Genomic DNA, 19,489 nt, shown 5'->3' with positions numbered 1-19,489 from the left:
AGTTCATTACTTGAAAGATAATATGAAGAACAATCTATGATATGTTTATTGCAAACCAGTGGATAGGCGGATATGATTTTTCTCCAATTGCAGTTCATACAGGACTTTCAGGTATCATGGATTTCTTTTACTAAATAGCAAAAGAATCCTGTAAAATTAATTCCTTGCTTGTTTCTTTTATATACCCAGTTACATCTTAATGTTCTATCTCCACACAAAGGTTGAGATCAAATAGGGTTGTACTCTCTGAAGAGCATTTATGTGGATAAGAGTGCAGAAGGAGGGATGCAAAGCCTCCTATAGTTTTTCTTGTTTTTTTTAAAACTTCCCATAACTTGTGTTGTTAACGAAGTTCCTGAAATTTTTTAAAATAAATTTTGCTTAAACTGTAACTAGATCTGCATGCTGCCACCATAAGGCACTTGTTTTTAGTGGTTCCCTAGCTCTTTTGTGTCTTGCCAGTGGAGTTGACTCATTATACTTCCCCTTTCTTATGATTTGAGCACTGTTAAGCATCTGCTTAAGTCCTATTAATTCAAATAAGAGGTTAGCACCTGCTGCCTACCAAAGGAGTTATGCATATGCTTGAGTATCTTTTGAGTAAGAGTCTTGGCTCATAGTAGCTGATTAGAAAACAAATTGAGAAGATCAAGGTGAAGGGAAAAAAAAGCAGAAACGAGAAATTCCATTAGAACTAAGATTAAATGCAAACCGTTTCTTTTGTTGTAACAAAGCAGGATGTGAAACAGTGGGGCTTGTTCTTCTGCAGTTTACACTCATGTTCTCTGTTCATTTCAGCTGAATGGCTTCTGGTTGATGCATTGTCTAATATATTTTATGGTAGGATATTGTTTTTATATGCATTAAAAATGAAAAAATAGAAACATTTTACACAGGAGGCGGTCATCAATCTTTCCAGCTTTCTTCATGGTTGTTTATGCCATTATAACTTTTGTGTATGTAGATTTAAAGAATTACTGTGCTGTGTGGAGAGGAAACATTGTGTGCACCCCCAGATGTTATTTGAACTTCAGGAAACTTGTTAAGGTGTATGAAAGAGCAAGTGTCTTCTCATGTCTGATTTAACTCTATATTTAACGCTGATTCCTTTAGCAGAACAGAAGTGTAGCTGCTGTTTTACACAGATGTTTAATGTATCCATTTGTGCAGCGGAGATGAGTACTATGGCTTTGTAACTTCTGGATTTTTCAGCAAGGAACATAGCTAGGCATCAGTCTAGTTAAGAGGTTCTCAGGTGAATATCTTTCTCTCTTTTTTACAGAGACACCCTTTGTGGATTCAACATCCCTGAAAATTGAGGTGTCTCAGGGCTTGTTCAGTGCTGTGCAGTATGTGGCCCTATAAAATGAGGCAGACCTTGATGCTGATCAGGATGCTCTAAGGTCTTTTAGAAGAGCATTGGCAGAGCCTTCTGTAGGTCATTACTGTTTGTGACTTACGATGATTCTTTGTTAGATTCTTCATTTGGGAGGAAAAAAAAACCTGAAAAGATTCAGGGACACATTGACATAGAACTGAAGCAGGAGTCTATTCTTCAGAGCCTGAGGACAAAGATTAAACACACAAGCCTATTGCAGCAGCAGGTATCCCAGTCTCTGAGCAGGAGAAAGGCTGACGTGACAAAGCAGTTCGTGAAACTTCTCCTTATAAATGAACTTTAGCCTTTTATTATTCCAGAGCAACTTTTTTTTTTTTTGTCTGAAAAATTTAGTCTTTGAAACAAATAACTTTAGGGTCATTCAAATAGCAGCTGCAGAAGTATTAAGCCAAGAAAGAGCGGTGCACAGAATATCCTTCCAAAAGCAGAAGGCAGCTATGATTATGGAGGCCTAGATTTTGAACTGATGCAAGCTGGCACAGCTCCATAGATGAATTTGTGATTTTTTTTTTTTCCAAACAGCACTTAAAATATATAAGAAAAATTTAAGCTCCTCCTTTGTTCATCCTTGCATCTTTTTATTTATGTGTATGCATAAACGTGAACTACTGAGGTGGCTACCGCCTTGGTGACAAAGGTGGATGAAAGTCCCGTATTTGAAGTTCGGTTTGACTATTCCAAAATGGAGTGAAATGGGGTCTGGGTTCTGGTGATAACTTATGTTGTTGAAGAAATGCCAGTTTCCAAATTCAGTATTACAAAACCAAGGAAGGATTGTTTTGCTAAGAGTATATAAAATAGGTCAGTATTCTAACACTCAAGGTCTTTGTCCGCCTTTTTAATTATTCAGGAAAAATCAAGATAGGATGCATATGAAATGTACAGTGCAACTATGTACAGACTATAGACATCTCTGAAAGCTGCAAATTTTCAAGGTGGTTCATTTGCTTCTAGTAGAACTACGTCCTCACTTTTCAGTTTTGTAACCATTTGAATGGCCTCATGACCCATCCACAGAAATACCACTGTCTTATAAATGATTTATGACATTTTTAGAATAGCACAGTGGTAAGATCCATCTGTAGTCACCAGATCATTGTTCTTCGTAGGTCTGAAATGCTGGTGATTTAATGAGTTAGTGACTATACTTGTAGATCTTGCTTTACAATGGATGAAATAATTCTTAGTTCCAGGGTACTCCACGAAGTGAGTTAGTTTGGATATATTTAGTGAGAATGTCTTGCAATGTTGTTAAATGATACAAGGAAATGTACATTACTTTCAATAGTAAGGTAAGAACACCATACTGTTGAAAATCTCATTTATATGAAGGACCATGATTAGATGAGTTAGTCCTGACTTAGTATGTTTAGCAAGGTTTTCGTAGGCCAGGATTTTTGTTTACCAGGTTAATGTTTAACCTAGTGATTCAAAAAGCAAAATTTTCTTCTTGAGGGAATCCTTAGCCTTTTGAGAACTAAATTTTTGCATGACTCAATTTTCATGTATAAAGGATACTGTAGTTTTCGGGGTGCACAGTCAAGGCATGGACTTTAAGGGACTGCCACACCTGAAACTGCTCTTGTACAGGGTTTTTTTTGTGATCAGAACAGTTTGGGTTCAGGCTGAGATAGTCCTGTTACAGACAGTGTTGGAAAGTTTAGACTATCAGGGACAGTGGACTAGTGCTTATGCAAAAGCAGAAGTGTGGCTATATAATTTCAGAAATTAGCTCTAATATTTTCCGTTTTAATAACAGGGGCAACAGGTTTAATAATAACAAGGGAATGAGAGCAGAAGAGTACACTTACTGTGGCTTCTTTTAATCTTCTGAAATCTATGTGCAGGTATGCATTTATTCCATTGTATGCACCAGGCAGGGTTATTCCATGTATTAACAAGACAAATAATACAACATAAGGCAAAGTGGCTGTTATCCAAACAACCTGCAGACAACAGAGATCCCAAAGGTTAATCAGCTATTACAGAAGATTGAAGAATGTGTGAAAAATACAGCTGGCACTTTCTCGGTTTTATCCATGCAGTTCGATGGAGGCACTCTTTAGAGGACGTCTTGGGAAAATGCTGTTATGTATCATGACTCTTTACGTATGTATGTTTACAGATACCAGTAGGAGACAGTTTTGACAAACAGAAGACTTGGAGTGCTTATACATTACCAGTGTGTGTTAGACTGCTGATTAGCTGTTCAGCTATATATTCATTTACTAAACAAGTGCAGTCATTGTCTGATGTTAGGTGATACTTTCATGAAAATGTACAAAAAGCTCTCAGGTGTATCCAACACTAGAATTTCTGTTGAGGTGTTTTCTAAGGGATGTCAAAGAGTAATTTCAAATTACTTTCATCAGATATTTCTCTTGTCATGGCATTTTATATAATAAAACAAAAGCATCTTAAACCATCAAAACATTAGTACATTTGGCTAAGAATAGGAGGCAAATTTAAGATGTTTAAGTCTTCCAGGATACTTTCTGGATGAGACCACTAATGTTGAATTGAAAAAAATATGCTAATAAAATTTCCAGTTGAAACATCACACAAGCAAAACTTGTAAATAAAATAAAGGCTGAATCTGGATTGTGTATTTCCACTGTACATATTTGAAGGCCTCTCGCATGGTTTGGTCCCCAAGGATCCCTCAGAAGCAGTGATTTAGTCTCTTGCTTTCTAAAATTAGGACACTTCTTAAAGGAGACAAAGAATGTAGTTGAGACAGAAGGACAATATTAGCTCTACCTTTCCTGAAGTCTTCACGCCTTTCCACAGACTAAAGAAAAGAATGATTACCACCACCAAGAGGCAGAGGGAAAGTTGCCAGCGAGGCAAGCCAAGGTCATGGATTCCACGGCTTTCATGCAGGTGCAGAACTCCTCGCCTACATACCAGATACACAGAAACAAAGTGAAGTCACTGGGGGAGAAAGGTTTTTACATATCTTATCCTGTGGGGATCAGAAATGGATGCTGCACTGCAGTAGTAGCTGCCCTACTGACATTGCTACCTGTTAGTGAAATCCTGTTTTGTGAAGCCATGTATTGAGCTTCTTCCCGTAATGTCTTTATGTTCTCACTGGCCCATCAGTGTCTGTTTAACACCCTAGTGCCATAATGATAGCGCTCTCTTCACTGGAATTGTTTGGGGATTTTGGAAGTGTCATTCATTGATTCTTGCTTGAATACTGAACAGATGCCCAGAGAATCTCCATCCTTGGAGATTTTAAAACTTGGCCAGTAAAGGCCTTGAGCAGGCTGATTTACTTTTGAAGTTAGCCTTGCTTTGGGTAAGGAGTTGTATTAGATGACCTTCAGAGATCTCTTTCAACCTAAATTATTTTGTGATTCTAGATAAGCAAACAGCTGGCTTCCTGCAACTTGGGCAGTTCCAAAGTTACCTTCAATTTCTTTTTGAATAGACTATTGTGAGGCTGCAAAAAAGTGGTTGGATAGGAAAAGCAACAGTTGGTAAATTTAAATTGGATATAGTGCTCTGTGTTGTTCACTGAGATAGTGGAGTGATAGCAGAGGAAAATCTGTTGCTTACCAGGGTAGGCTAATTCTTTTGAGATCTACACAATGAAATGGATTAAGTGTAGAAAAGAGTGTTTGTCCCCATGACTGGTGATATCTACAATTAGTGTTGTCAAAACACATTGTGTGCAACAGGCACAGGGTTATGGGAGAGATTTTATAGTGGATCTCCCTTGCTTTAACTCAGTTCTGTGCTATTGAAGTGTCTTGCTTCTTTTCCAAATCTAAAAAATGCAGAAATATTTTGCTTTACTGAAAGCTGTGTTTGCAAAGAGGAATGGCATTGTGGCTGGAGCCCTGTACTAGAGGAGAACTGCAGAGCTAACTCCTGGTTCTGATATGGATCTACAGGATGCTGGCTCAGGGATACAATGTCTTAGTGTTTTAGTGCCCATCCAGATAAAATGGTCATGACCTTCCTTGTCTCCTTTTATTTGCTATGCACTTTTTGGGTAAAATAGAAAGTTGATCTCTGTTGGCTTTTCTTAGCACCATGATGGTACAAATAAATCAAATCAAAGAAGCCCTTTTCATTGGAGAAACTTGACATGTTTTATGAAGATAACTACATTTTAGAGAAACTGAAGTACTGAGTGATTTGCCCTGCATGACTGCAGACATGTAGAGACTAAATCCTCAGGAGTATAATTCCAGCCTTATTGGCTGTCTGTGTACAATCTCTTACTAGATAGATGGTGCTTCAGAGTTAACTTAAGCACAAGTCTTACCAAGTCAGAGATGAGTGAGATGGTTGAGTAAGTTCCAAGACAGGGCAAACCTGTGTCAACTTAAATGGGGAAACCTGAAAAATGTCTCTGTACTACTTAAACTGTAGAAACATGCTGGGAAAATTAAGGCCCATTAGAACGATCTAGTAATATGAAAGAGTTGCATACAATTCCTTTTCTATTCCTAAAGCATTGAGATATGATCAAATAAGAATTGTAATAGTTCTGCTTCTGTAGTTTCTCCTGTTTGATAAGAAATGCTGTATTTTTGGACTGTTTCTGATTTATCCCAGGTTGGATAAAAGGTACTTGTAGAAAGCATCCTCGTAAATTAAGCAGCTGATCTGTTTCTGTTGCATTGTAAGGCTAATAACAAATGAGGCATTAAAAAGGTAGTGACCATATGTCTGTGGCACATATTCGAGAATGTTCCTATTTAGAAAGTATAAGGTGAGTTTAACTCTTATTATACAACAATATAGCTATATAACAATATAGCTGTTACCCGTGGAAACAGTAAAACATAGAGGCAGACTTCTTTATCTCATCTAAAAACCTATTATCTTTAATTAAATGTAAATAAATAGGCAGGTCTCGTTCAGCTTTTGCTTAGAGTGTGAGTGAAAGCTACTTGTATTTCTGCTAATAAAATATCATTTGCCAGAGGATCCACAGGTGTAAGTGAATCCTGGGCAGGGATGCCTGATTCCATTCTAAACTTAGCAGCTTGGGCAGTGATAAGTGTAGCCGGGAAAAGCTTCACAGGCTTCTGATCATAACATTTGTCCAGGGTCTTGGGAGGGTTTTGGCAATCTGTCCTATCACAGTTACACTGCTATCACTATCAGAGCTGGATGTTGTAAAGAAAGTCCTTTGGATTATGATGTGTAGATGCCTACTCAGAAAAACTGAATCTGAACTTGCATTCTTTGTGCCCATTTAACTTTTTATTCTTCTTGCCCAAATATTTTTCTGGATTTGTAAAGAAACCTGCTTCCTTGTGTGTTTGCTTTCCAAGAAGCAGCTAGCAATGTGTCTTACTGTTTGGAACATTTGCCAGAACTGCCATTTCAAATGTGGTATTCCCATGATTTTTGGGAGAATCTCCGTTCCAAGAGTTCTGCTCCCTTAATTGGGGTAAGGGATCATAAAATAGGAAGAGAAAAATACTTTTGTAATCAGTCAAAACAGCTGTGTAACTGGGCAGCTAAGCAAGGAAATCTTCATAGAGAGCTGCTGTTTCTGAGCTGTAATTCTGGAGGGTTTTGTTTCCTTTTCCTTTTTTCTTTTTTGTTTTTCTTTGTGACCTCTGAAGATAAGTCATAGAAGCTTTCCGAAAGATGCCCTTTTTGAGGGTTGCTGGGAAGTAGTTTGTGAATGTTTACGTATTAGAAGCTACATTTCTGTTCCAGCAGCACCATAAAGTATAAAAGAACTAGTGCTAGGCTGCGATTTAGGTTAAGTTGTGCTGACATCTGAAGAGATGGAGGAGAGAAGCAGCAGCCAAAGTATTAGATAGACTAAACTTTCTTGGTTTGAAGGATATAGCTCTATAATATTCTTTGAGAAACAGTCATTTTTTTTGGAGAAGGGCAAATTTGAAAAGAACTTTGCATTCATCATGTTCATCCAAGTTAGCATACATCAGTCATGCTATAGAAAATCCAGTTAGCTCAATTATGCCACAATTATTCTTGTTTCGCATCAAGGAGTACTTATTTCAGGAGCAGCTGAGGCTGTTTTTAGCCTGTCTCTGTTAAGACAGGTTGAGTGATAAATCCCTGACTGGCTCCTTTACGTTATACTTGGTCACTTTCCTTATACTGGCCACGAAGAGGAAAATGAGAAGTAAGAGATACTGCAAGATTCCCCGTTCAGGAAGCTCTGAGGTCAAAACACCTGAATTTTCAGCCTTTTGATATTACAGCAGAATAATGCAACGTGGCCAACGTCCATTCCTGAATTGAGGGTTGTCTTCACTAGCTGCAGGATTGTCCCATTTCCCAATGCTATAAAGACATATACAACTCATTTAAAAAAAAAAAAAAAAAAAGGCATAAACTGATCTCTCTTAAATCCCTAAGCCAGGGAACCAGAGGAAATATAGCACCAACTAGTATCAGCCTCTGTTGTCTGTCAACTTCTTTAAATTATGTCCAAAGCTACTGGGAGCGTCTTAACTGAAAGCTTCTGAAAGTGATTCTTGTTTCATAAGTATAGAGATATCTGTCCAATTCTGCTAACAAAATAACTCTAATAATTCACAACTCTGTGTCAAAGGAAAAATCAGAGGCAGTAAGACAACTGGAATTAGTATTTTGCCTGCAGACTGTTGTTATTGAGAAAAGAAAAAGTAGATGAGAAATGCGTGCAAAAAGGAGAAGAAAATGTTATGGGGGAAAGATTGAGAATAAACATTAACAGATGGAGCTGACAAAGTAGAACAGGGACCTACTATATTATGCTGAGCAAAATACAAGAAGAGCTAATAAATTGTTTAAGCTTTCTGATATTCTAGTCAGAGCTCTAGCAATATTTAGTTAGTATGGCACCAAGAATCAAAGAACATGCACTAGAGATAAGAAATGAACTTTTTTTTTTATCAGGGATTTGTGCAAAGGAGCCTGATTTATGCTAAGACTGCTTTCCATGTAAGGGAGCGTAGATTACATTTGTAATGACTTTGAGACTGTACATCACTGTAAATACAGGTCCCAGGAGTCTTTCTGCCTATCTGCAAGAGGAGATGTGAAGGGATTCCAGATTGAAGCTGCATTCAGAGATTCTGGTTTCTCTCTGGGAGATTTCTTCTGGTCCTCTCCTTCCTTGTGCTCTCTGCTGGGAAGATTCCCCTAATCACCCAATAATTCTGGCACCAATTCTTGCCTTACTTCCGCACTGCATTCAGCTAAAGGGAAATAGTTCACCTCTGTTGAAATCAGCAAACAGCAATTTGTTGGCTGGTACCACTGTCTTCTGTTTTGTCTTTGTGCAGCACTTGGATCCTCTTTAATTTGGTGTCAGAACGCAAAGAGCCAACAGGAAGCCCAGCTGTTTGGTATTCACACATAAACCCTACTAAAGACAAATCATTGAGGAGGCAGGAGGGCAGCTGCTCAGTGGGACTCAGTAAATGAAGGATCCAGTCATCATTCTAATAATAGGTAATGCTGGAACCAAGAAATTCTTCTGTCTCTTAGCGTTCTCATCTATAAAATAAGGATTATTATAAACCTTTGCTTTGCCTCCACTCTGAGCAATTCAGAACATACTCTTTATGGAAGTGGTGAGTATTTGAGTATAAACAGGGAACCAAACCAAAGGAAAAAGAAATGCCAAGGGTTGTGACCTGAAAAATACCGTGTATCTTGTTCACTCCAAAACATTTAATCCATAGCCAGAAAACAGGAGGTAAGTGTTTTAGGTGTAGAATTCTCCTAGATGTTTTTGTCAGACTGGTTCTTTCTAAGGACTTTCTATGGATGCTTTTGTATTATTCATCCCTATGGAGATTTACACGATTGTATTTTGGAAATTTAGAAGCTTTTGTACAAGCAGATCAAGTTAAAGGCCTTGGAGTAGGCCTCATTTTTCAATCCCAAATCAATTATAATTTTAGGTTTCAATCCAGATATGATTACACAGCTTCATAGGCTCATTTTTTCTCTTTTTATTAAAGGCAAAAGTTATTTGCCTCAATCTGATGCGATCAACAGAAGGGTGTCATTCATCTAAACAATTTTTAGATGTGTTGTATCAGATTTGTTGAGATTGCAAAAATGTCATCAACTTGTCAGCACGTTAGTATGTTAACTAACAAATACATTTGTTAGTTAACATATTAAGTACTTCTTAGAACTTCCAAGTACTTCTAAAAGTTAGTAGTCACTTTTATGGGATCAAGCCCAAATGGCTTGCATAGAGTAAGTATCAGCAAATTGGCTAAGATATAAATAGATACAGCCCTGGTCTCTTGAGCTCTGTTCCCTATTCTGGTACTTAGACTAGTTTTTTATGATTTAAAACTTAATGCAAATTGTAGATTGAAGATGCTAAAAGGACTGTCAGTGTATACAGTGTGCAATCCATAGAAATTAAATTAAATACTCAATTTAGAAGGCAATTTGAAGCATGATAATTGTACTTAATTAGAAGGCTCTCCTACATGCATCTCTTGTGTTATATATTTGGGCAACCATAGTTCGGTTGTCATTGCTGCCAGTTTCCTTCAGAGTATAAAATACAGTTGCAGCTTTTATCCATGGAAGGTTAGGTTATCTGCTTTAAGCAGCTGTGGATGGACTTCTTTTTACACAGGTTGCCAGGCTCCAGGTATTTTTACTTCAGGTACAGGACTGCTTAAATTCAGCTGAACTGTTTCCACAGCAGTTTGTGTCTACAAGGTGTATATCCACAGCTGTGTGGCGCAGAGCTTGTGGTACAAACCCTGCAGACCTGAGCTGGCTCCATGCAGATTGAACACCAGTGTCTCCTCACTGTAATTCTGGGGCTGGGGGTGCAGTGCAGAGAGAGCAGGGTGGCTCCACAAGAAGTCAGCAAAGTGCAACAGGGTTAGCCTGGCTCAGATCCAGCTCTGCCATACCTACAGCTGCTGTGAGCTGCTTGGGTGCCTCTGGGTGCTTTGTAAGGAGCTCTGTCTATGGCATCACTGCAATGCAGAAGGATAGCCTGGCTCCAGGGGAGTGCTCTTCTACAGCCAAGAACATAGGAGAGTGTTGCCAAGCCATCTGACGTGCAGTGCTACATGTGCACTACATACCTCCCCCACCCTGGAGCGCTGGGCACACTTCAGAGGCATGCCAGGGGCTCTGCAGCAGCCAGCTTGGGTTCAGCTGGACATAGTCACTGCAGCTCTGTTGGATACTGCATTGTCTTTTGCTAACACCTTTGTTGTCTGGGATTTTCTTTTCTCAAGATGTTTCAGCTCCCTCTTGTGTTGGAGAATGGAGCTATGTAATGGACTTAAAGCTACGTTTTGGGAATCACTTACAGAACGATAATTCACCAGTGGCACCCTGGTTGGCATATTTACTATTGGTACTGAATGAAATGGTATTTCTTTTTGAATCACGATAATCCTGAAATTATATGTGGCCACTAGGACTAAAACTCTTCATTCACTGAGAATGTTTATCTTCACTCACTTAAGTCTTTACCCAGCTTAATTCTCCCATTAACTTAATAATTCTGACCTCCCTTGCTATTTGTGCTGCACTTCGGCACATTCAAGTCTGCAAAGCACTCTGAAAAAAGAGATTTTCAAAATCTGCTTTTAAACCATTACATTGAGATTTGCAGATAGAATGGAAACACTTGAATTTCATCCCTCCGTAGATCTAATGAATACTAAACTCCTGAAAAAAAGTTTATTGTTTGAGGATACATGGCAAAGCAGTTAGAGCACACGTGCTCCCAACTGCCCCAGCCCTTAGTCAGCAAGTTAAATGGTGCTTCTGTCAGCATTCTCAATGGGCTATGCACTGCCCTAGACAGGAGGGTTGTGAAAGAAGAGCCCCAGCCTCTCCAAAGAAGCTGTTGAGCTTTCATGAAGCTTTACTGATTTCAGAAGAGCTGCATGGAAAGGCACAAAGTTGCCAGAAGAAAGTCAACCATAGGAATAGGCCCATGCGCCACAAACTGAGGACTGCAGACACATTTAAACAAATGAATGCTCACTTTATGGTTTGACATTTGTTGTAATGCTGGGTCCTTTACACAGTGAGGTTAAGTTTGTAACCTTTTCATGGATTAATGCTTAGATGTGAGTTTTGGATGAGCAAACACTTCCCCTATAGGAAGCAACACATAAAACACTAGTGGTGATACCATGTCAGTACTGTCATAGAGAACATTTGATAAGAAACAGGTGAATACAAATAAATGGGTGTTTAGTTGTGTGCGCCACCTTGAGCAGATGGAGATGTTCCACAGAGAAAGGCTCTGCTTCTGCTTGCCAGGATTTCAAATGCAAGGTAATATAGGGGAGGTACTGCAGCTCTGACCTCAGCTGCTGTAATTATTGCTCGGAGCCTGGTACCACTACCAAACTACACAGGATTCTGTATGTGAAGATAAGCAGTTAGAATTCCTCCTACAAGTTAACACAAAGCGAGCCAATTGTGTGCAGCATAATGTGCAGCTTATGACGTTTGCAGTATCTCATACACCCCCCCATGCAAATTTAAATTGGCAAAGTGGTCATTCTTCCAGTCTTCTGGACTTATTACACAAGGGCGTGTTGTGGTTTAGGAATCACTTCCATAAAGCTGTCCAAGGCCTAAGAACATGTGTACACACTTACATGGATTGACTTCCACTGTACTCACATTTAATTTCTTTTCTCTTTGTGTAAGTAAATGGTCAACAAATGTGAAGATGTGAACATATGTGAAAAATAAATTTCAAAGCTGCGCATGTAAATATCTGTGGAATAGCTGTTTTTATTTTATGCACATAAATACTTGTACCAGAAATTTCTGTGCACTGAGTTAAAAAGAGAAAGATTGAGTTACTTAGTTGAGTCCAAAAAAGTCAACACAGTCAAAAAGTAAATATACAATGTGTAGGGATGTAAAAATGTTAGTCTCAGACTATGGATGTGTAAACAATGTACCCAAACACTTCCTAAATATGCCTGTGCAGTTAATATAGAATTGATTTCTAAAGCAGCTTGCTTACTGCTATTTCAGCAATGTGGCCATAAATTTCCCACGTAAAGTATTTAATAATGTACCTGATTCTAAGCCCACTGAAATGAGAGGAGGAGTTCTGTTATATTCAGAGGATTTTCTAGGGGTGAAGGTACAGAACATGGCTAGAATTATTGTTGGTCTTTGATTGCGTGATCTCTGTGAAGGTAAACAGATGACTGCTACTCAACTGCAAACCTGTCAGAAACATCTGACAACTCTCCTTTCAATTAAGATGCAGAAGATGAGTAAGTCTAGATGTCTAGAGAGGTTCTTAATTTCTCATTGCTTGCAAACTCTCAAATTAGTTTATAAGGTATGGGTGTTGCGTGAAGAAACCTCTTAAAGAAGCTTCAGATGTATTCAGTGGAGGTTTGTTGTCCAGGAAAGTGGTATATTACTGACAACTGCTGATCATGTTTTAGCATGAGCTTAGAGTCTTTTCTTACCTGAGGTGATTAGCAGAATATAGGGCTATCCACTCTCATTAGTTCTTGTTTGATTCAGTTTTTATAAGCATTTATAAGCAGAATTGCTTATGCTTACTTTTGAAATGGTGCTTTCTCTCTTTTGGGAGAGGTTGCTTCACAGTTGTTTTATGGGGATAGGTTCCTGCATCTTTGGAGCACATAGTGTTGATCACCCCATTTGACGTGCTACTGAACTATGCAGACCCTTTGGTCTGTGGTGGTATTTCCTGTGAAGACTTAGAGGTCTTTTCCAACCTTAATGATTCTGTGATTCTATTCTATGATTCTATGACTTGTACCCCAAAGCACAAACCTATTGGTCTATAAAAGTTCCCTTTGCTGTATAGGGTGAGGGTTTTCTCAGGATATTCTTGATTCACCTTGTAAATTTGTGTTCATAAATATGATAGATGTAGACTGCTGTGACTGAACATTGCCTTTTTTCCTTGTTCTTAGGTAGCTTTTTGCAGTTACTTACATCTGGGCAGACTTTGTGAATCCTGTGATTTTCCTTTACCGAGTCTGGCATGAAATGTGTTTTATTTCTTACGCAGAAAGAATGGATTACAGTCCTGAGAAAGAGTACTATGAGAGGAAAATAGCCGTAGCTCAATACATTTGTTGACAATTTCACTATTTTGTTTAAAAAATTGCCAGGATTTGTTCCTACAACAGATGATGATTTTTTACAAGCACAGTAACTTGTGAGAAGAATAGTGCTTTTGTTCCTCCAAACTGGTATTTTTTAATTGTCAGCATAAATGAAAGCAAGATGGTAACAAACTTTTTCCAGACACAAGAATGGAGAGAACAAATATAAAGTACATCTGTATTCAGATAAAGTATTTAAATAGGAGTGATATGGAGTAGATAGGGGAACTTTTTTGCAGTGAAGCACTTGTGTTCTTCCAAAAAAATGTTTATAATGACTTATTTTAACATGTTGAAAGGATAGAAGGTCTTTTGCATTTTGTGTGTTTAATTTCAAACCAATGAAAAGGGAAGTAATTAAAGTAATGTGCGTCTCCAAAGAAATGTGGAATTGACATTTTATTCCTAACTGGATTTCTCTTATGACTGACTATTACTAGCAGAAGGGCACCAGTTGTTATCAGATTTTGGAGTGCTTGCTTTGCTAAGTTTGCAGTGTACAAATAGTTTATAATTGATTTTAACCATCTCTAATGAGGTATTGTAGAGATCCCATTCCATCCTATATTCCCGTTGTAAGCAACTGTCGTGTTGACGTCAGTGGCACCTTGGCCTGAATTAAGCCTGAATGACTGAAAACCAGACTTAGTAAAATGAAATGCTCTAGAAAGCCTAAGCGTAGAACCACTTCAACCTGAATTATTGCCCAACTCTTAAGGCTTGAAAACAAAAGCCAAATATGTTTGTCAAAGTCCGCCTGTCACTGCCTTGGCTTGGAAATTGCAATTTGAAGTGATTTCTTCCAAGTCTGAGGCTTAGAGGTTTCTCTCTGCTTTCCCTCCCCACTAGACACTGAACAGCTGAAAGATTTGGCATAGATTCTTAGCAAGTTTTCCCTTCTCTCACTCAGTGTAAGTGGTGAGAATCAGCATGTTTCTGTTGAACTTTGAGGTGCCTTTCTTGAAGTATTAGGTGAACTGCCACATCACAGTACTCCCACCTCTTCCTACAGTTTATTCCTGTGCTGGTGGCGATAGAGAGTCAGCTCTGGCAGCTGCATGGTTTTAGGAAATAACCTACTCTAAATTCATGGTCAGGAATCGTGTCCCAAAGAGAAGAGGTGTCTGTTTCTCTTAAGGGTAACCAACTAGCTTTCTGCTTGTGGCCTATTTTGGAAGTACCTCTTTTCAGTCATTCTTCAACTGGAAAACAGATGTTTGGTGTTTCTGGTCTCCCTGCTTCCAGTTCAGCTTGCCCGCCAGAAGGCAAAAGTTTGCATATGTTCTTGATGTAAATATACAACCTAGAGAACCAAGTCCAAGCTGTACCGCTTCCCATGTAGTCTTGAGGCTGAAGACTTAAGTGCTTGGGCATTTAGCATCCTTAACAAGTTTTCCATAAGCTGCAGTGCATCCCAGTAACACAGAGCAGAAAGTTCTTGTTATGCTGGTTACAGTGGTTGAAAACATGGCCCCAGATGCTCCAAACTGGGTGGTCTCCCTTATGCCTTGGTACTACTGAGGAGAATAATGGAACTTATTTTAACCTGCACTGACAAAATCACTCCCTTTCTATGATATTTTTACAGTGGGCACCAGCACTATTGCTGTTTTCAATCCCTCTCTTAATAATACTAATTATCATACCTTGTGTTAGTGCAGAGGCTGGGCTTCCATAGGTATCGCACTGAAGTTTGAGTGGCATAGTTCGATTTCCCTGTGGTATAAAAGTAGCTGCTCTATTTCCTTGTTTCTCTATATAACTGATCAAAACTCAAAATCTGAAATCTGCCATATTAAATCTATTGCCCCAAAAGTAATTGTTTCTGTTATTGCTAATATCTGGCAACACTGGATAGCAGTACAAACCTTAAGAAAGTAAACATGATCATGGAGTTTGGAAACAGTGTCTTCATGATGCTGTTACTTAAAAACTCTTACTCATCCAGAGTATTATTGAAGAAGGATCAATTAGCTATCGAGTCGATAATTTAGGATTTCTGGCTGTAAGGAATAGACTGACCTGACACAAACTAATCTGTCAGGAACTGTAGTTCTCTAGCAAAGATTTGTTGGTTAAAAGTGACTAATGGCTATCTACCAGGAAGAATCAGGTGTGATTCCTACACAAACACTTGGGTCAAGTTCAGCAGTCATTCAAGCAGTAGTGCAATATGGTGTAAGGACACCCAGTATTCTTAAAGGAATATTCAGCCTTTACTTGAAGGGGTTTTCAGAGGGAATGTATCCAGTCAAGACCCTTACTTGAACTACTACTTAACGGTATACTGCATCCAAAAAAGGTGCATCATTTTGTAAACTCATACTGATGCAAATTTAACATTACATCATCACTTCTATTTCCTGACCCTGTTGCAGATAATATGATTATAATCTTCTACAATCAGAAGATTCATCTCTCCCTGTTGTAAAAAGAACGTGGGAATGAGTTAGGTTATTTGATAGAAGAAACTGCTTTCTGAATTGGGCTGTCTTTATTAGGTTGGATCTGAATACACTAAAACTTTGCACAAGTTTGGGTCCACACCTGAGCTTTACAGCTGGACTTGATGAGCTAATCCAAATATTGAATAAGTGAGCATAATGCCCCTTGTGATTCCCTGTTTTTAAAGCTGCGGAAGCAGATGTTATACGTTGTGTTACTTGAGTGGTTATTCTTCTCATTTTTGCAATATAATCTAGTTGCTAATAAGTACAGGGCCTAGGGACTTAATTACTGCCCTAAAATTCAGGGAGCAAAGCATAATGAAATGTCAAATTCCCTTTTTATTCTTACGTTCTGAAAACTGCACCTTGAATCTATTTCATGGTGAGGAAAGAACCCTAATATTTCAAGTTTCAGTGTACAGACAGAATCACAAATTGAGCTGTTCCCCAAATCAGTGGAACTAAATCAAAACATTGTGAATAGCTTCTACCACTACCTCACCCACTACAAATTCAAAATCATACCCCAAGCATGATATGGTAACACAAAATGTGTAGAACCACTTCAAATCATAAAGGAGCAAAGCAAGAATATAGGGATTGTATTTTGCTTTACAAAGACTTAAGCACAAGAAAATTATAAAGAAAACCTTTTTTAAAGTGCTGTTCACATGGAAGTTCTGTAGTAATGCAGTTCTTCGTTTGAGGATGCTGAATGTATAATTTCTTATCGTTCACTTCCAAGTCAGGTTCTCTGACTGACTACATGCGTATATAGCCTTTTGCTATAAATGATCTCTCTTTACATTTGAGTTATGAACACATCACATATTGTCTTTGTAAGGGCAGTAGATTTCCTAGCTGTCATTATTTGCCATTGTAGTAAGTTCCTTTGAACTCACCCCCCCTTATTGTTTTCAAAGCACTGAGTTTAGTTTACCCAAACCTCTGCCAACAGTTTATCACTACTGATCTTTCACTGTGCTGTCTTCAGAGGACAAATAGCAGCCACAAATGTTTCAGAGCTATAAACACAGATGTCAAGATCCCTACTGTAACCAGGCACGGTGTAACACACGCTAGGTTATTTATGGTAACAGTGGTGTCCCTTTGTTTCTACAGGGTAGGACTCGCTGCTCAGCAGGTGTGTGCCCTGATACCCTTCTATTCCCAACACAGAAATATTAATTGATTATTCAGATTAATTCAACAGCTGATTCAATTAGCCTGATGCCACCCTTCTTTCTTTATCCTAATCAAATCCCATTTTCCCCTGGAGGTCCATAATGCAATTATTTATACAAAGATTGATATCTTTTATAGTTCAGTTGTTAATTTATATACCTTTTTGGTTTTGATTCCAAGTGTTTGATTGGAGTGTGCCTATTTTGGCCCATATTGCAGAATGCTTTTCTGCTTAGGAATTAGAAAAAGCCCGTCTTTCTACAACTGTGGTGCTCTCCTCCATGCTCAGTGTTTCATCTCACTTCATTGAACTATTGAAGCAGCTGAGCAAACAGAGGTCTGCTCTGAGATACTTTGCAAGTGGAGAAACAGGCCAAGTCTGTTGAACAAATGATTATTTTAAAGCTTTGAAGTCAGCTCAGTTTGACATGCAGTTGTCTTTGTCAGAATATTGCTGTGTTTCCTTGCCCTGGCAAAGTTGGTGCAAATAAAAGTGGAACATCAGGGGAGATTTGTCTGGTCCAATTCCATATTGCTCAGTGGCAAGTATTGCATTTGTACTGGAAAAACTAAAGCTTGCAGAGGCAAGAGTCTTAATCACACAGGAATACAGATCAACATTGCAACTGCATTTTAACCTTAGTCTTATGCTTATTTTAGGGGCTGGATGCTAAGCTATTTTACCTTCGGAGGAAACGCTCTTAGACATAGAATTTCTAATAAATAGCAAAGTCAAGTCCACACTTACTCATAAAATTCAGCTGCAGGAGTGAGCTTGTACTTCGAGTATTTGGTACCATTGCCAAGCACTGATGCATTGAAGAGTTTGGGATCTGTACAGTTTGGGCTGTTCCAACTGTTGTCGCAGTTTGTCCAGGGGAGCTCAAATGTGAATGATGAAAATAGATAATACAGAGACCAAGCTATGATAACGTTGTAGTAGAAACCCACGTAAAGAGCTATGAGTATCACTGCATAGCCTACACCTAAAGACAAAGGAAAACTAGATTATACATTGCATTTTACATGCAACAGTCTATGCAAACACTGTAGTTAAACTCAGCTATACATGGTTGCAAATTCATTTTACATCTTCAGACCAATAAAAGGAATTTTTGACATTTACATACACACATGTGGACACAGTGTCACTGACCTTAAAACAAAAAATTACATTAATGATTTTGGAAAATGACTGGCTTTTAGCAAATCCAGTTGTTTGCCAGAAAATGAAATTAAGCAATGCAATGTCAAAATTTGCTGTTGTACAACTCTGTTGCTGATTTGCTTCCAATGCAGAAGATTGCAAGCCCATGTTAGGAGTGAAACTCACTTCATCTTCATAATGTCAGAGTCCTTGGCAACTTTTCCTGGAAAAGTAAAGCTCAAGACTTAAGTGAAGTTTCCCTGTGCCTCACGTTCCCACCCTGAGCTAGTTTGGAACAGACACTGATCCCTCTCCTGTTTCTTTCCCATTGTTACTCTCCAGATTGGCTTCTGTCCGCCTGTAACTAGGTCCAAAACATGCATGAAACAGTCTGTGCTGTTCCACTGAGGGGCTCAAGTGGTTCTTGGGCATGCCAGTAAATCTTGGTGTATATCAAGCTTGGGGCTAAACTGTGTGTGGACCTTCAAACCATTTCATTATCTCCCCAGGATTACAGAATCCCCACTATAAGCATTCCCTTTTGACTTTGAACATTTGTTTTGTATTTTTGCATACTGTGAAGTGTGCTTGGAGGGTGCCTTTAGCAAGAGAGCCCCAGAGAGTGCATGTTCTCCTCATGAAAACGCACATTTTCCAATGGTTTGGGAGGAAGCTTTGGTACTAATGTCAGAGCAGAACAGAAGTTTGTTGCCAAAATTGTTCAGGAAGCTTGCTTTACCTTGGCATATATAATCCGTGGGTCCTGAAGGAACTGGCGGATGAAGTTACTAAGCCACTATCCATCGTATTTGAGAAGTCGTGGCAGTCTGGAGAAGTTCCCACTGACTGGAAAAGGGGAAACATAACCCCCATCTTTCAAAAGGGAAAAAAGGAGGACCTGGGGAACTACAGGCCAGTCAGTGTCATCTCTGAGCCTGGGAAGATCATGGAGCAGATCCTCCTGGAAGCTATGCTAAGGCACATGGAGGACAGGGAGGTGATTCGAGACAGCCAGCGTGGCTTCACCAAGGGCAAGTCCTGCCTGACTAACCTGGTGGCCTTCTGTGGTGGGGTGACTACATCAGTGGACACGGGAAGGGCTACAGATGTCGTCTGTCTGCACCTCTGTAAGGCGTTTGACACGGTCCCCCTCAACATCCTTCTCTCTAAACTGGAGAGGTATGGATTTGATGGGTGGACT

The 19,489-nt window shown here is 39.0% G+C and overlaps 1 protein-coding gene across 1 annotated transcript in view; it reads right to left on the bottom strand.

The window, feature by feature from the left end:
• SLC6A2 (solute carrier family 6 (neurotransmitter transporter), member 2) overlaps positions 1-19,489 on the bottom strand; it is a 74,942-nt gene that overhangs the window by 27,013 nt on the left and 28,440 nt on the right. Inside the window, exons 4-6 of the mRNA XM_009320795.1 lie at positions 17,890-18,127; positions 4,160-4,298; positions 3,211-3,345 (exon numbers count right to left, since the gene is read on the bottom strand). Of these exons, the coding sequence (XP_009319070.1) occupies positions 3,211-3,345; positions 4,160-4,298; positions 17,890-18,127 (512 nt within the window). The remainder of the gene's footprint in view (positions 1-3,210; positions 3,346-4,159; positions 4,299-17,889; positions 18,128-19,489) is intronic.

Source organism: Pygoscelis adeliae, unplaced genomic scaffold (assembly GCF_000699105.1).
Source record: "Pygoscelis adeliae isolate BGI_AS28 unplaced genomic scaffold, ASM69910v1 Scaffold63, whole genome shotgun sequence".
Lineage (NCBI taxonomy): Eukaryota > Metazoa > Chordata > Aves > Sphenisciformes > Spheniscidae > Pygoscelis > Pygoscelis adeliae.
The sequence above is the reverse complement of the archived record's forward strand: the minus strand, read 5'-3'. Positions and strand labels throughout refer to the sequence as shown.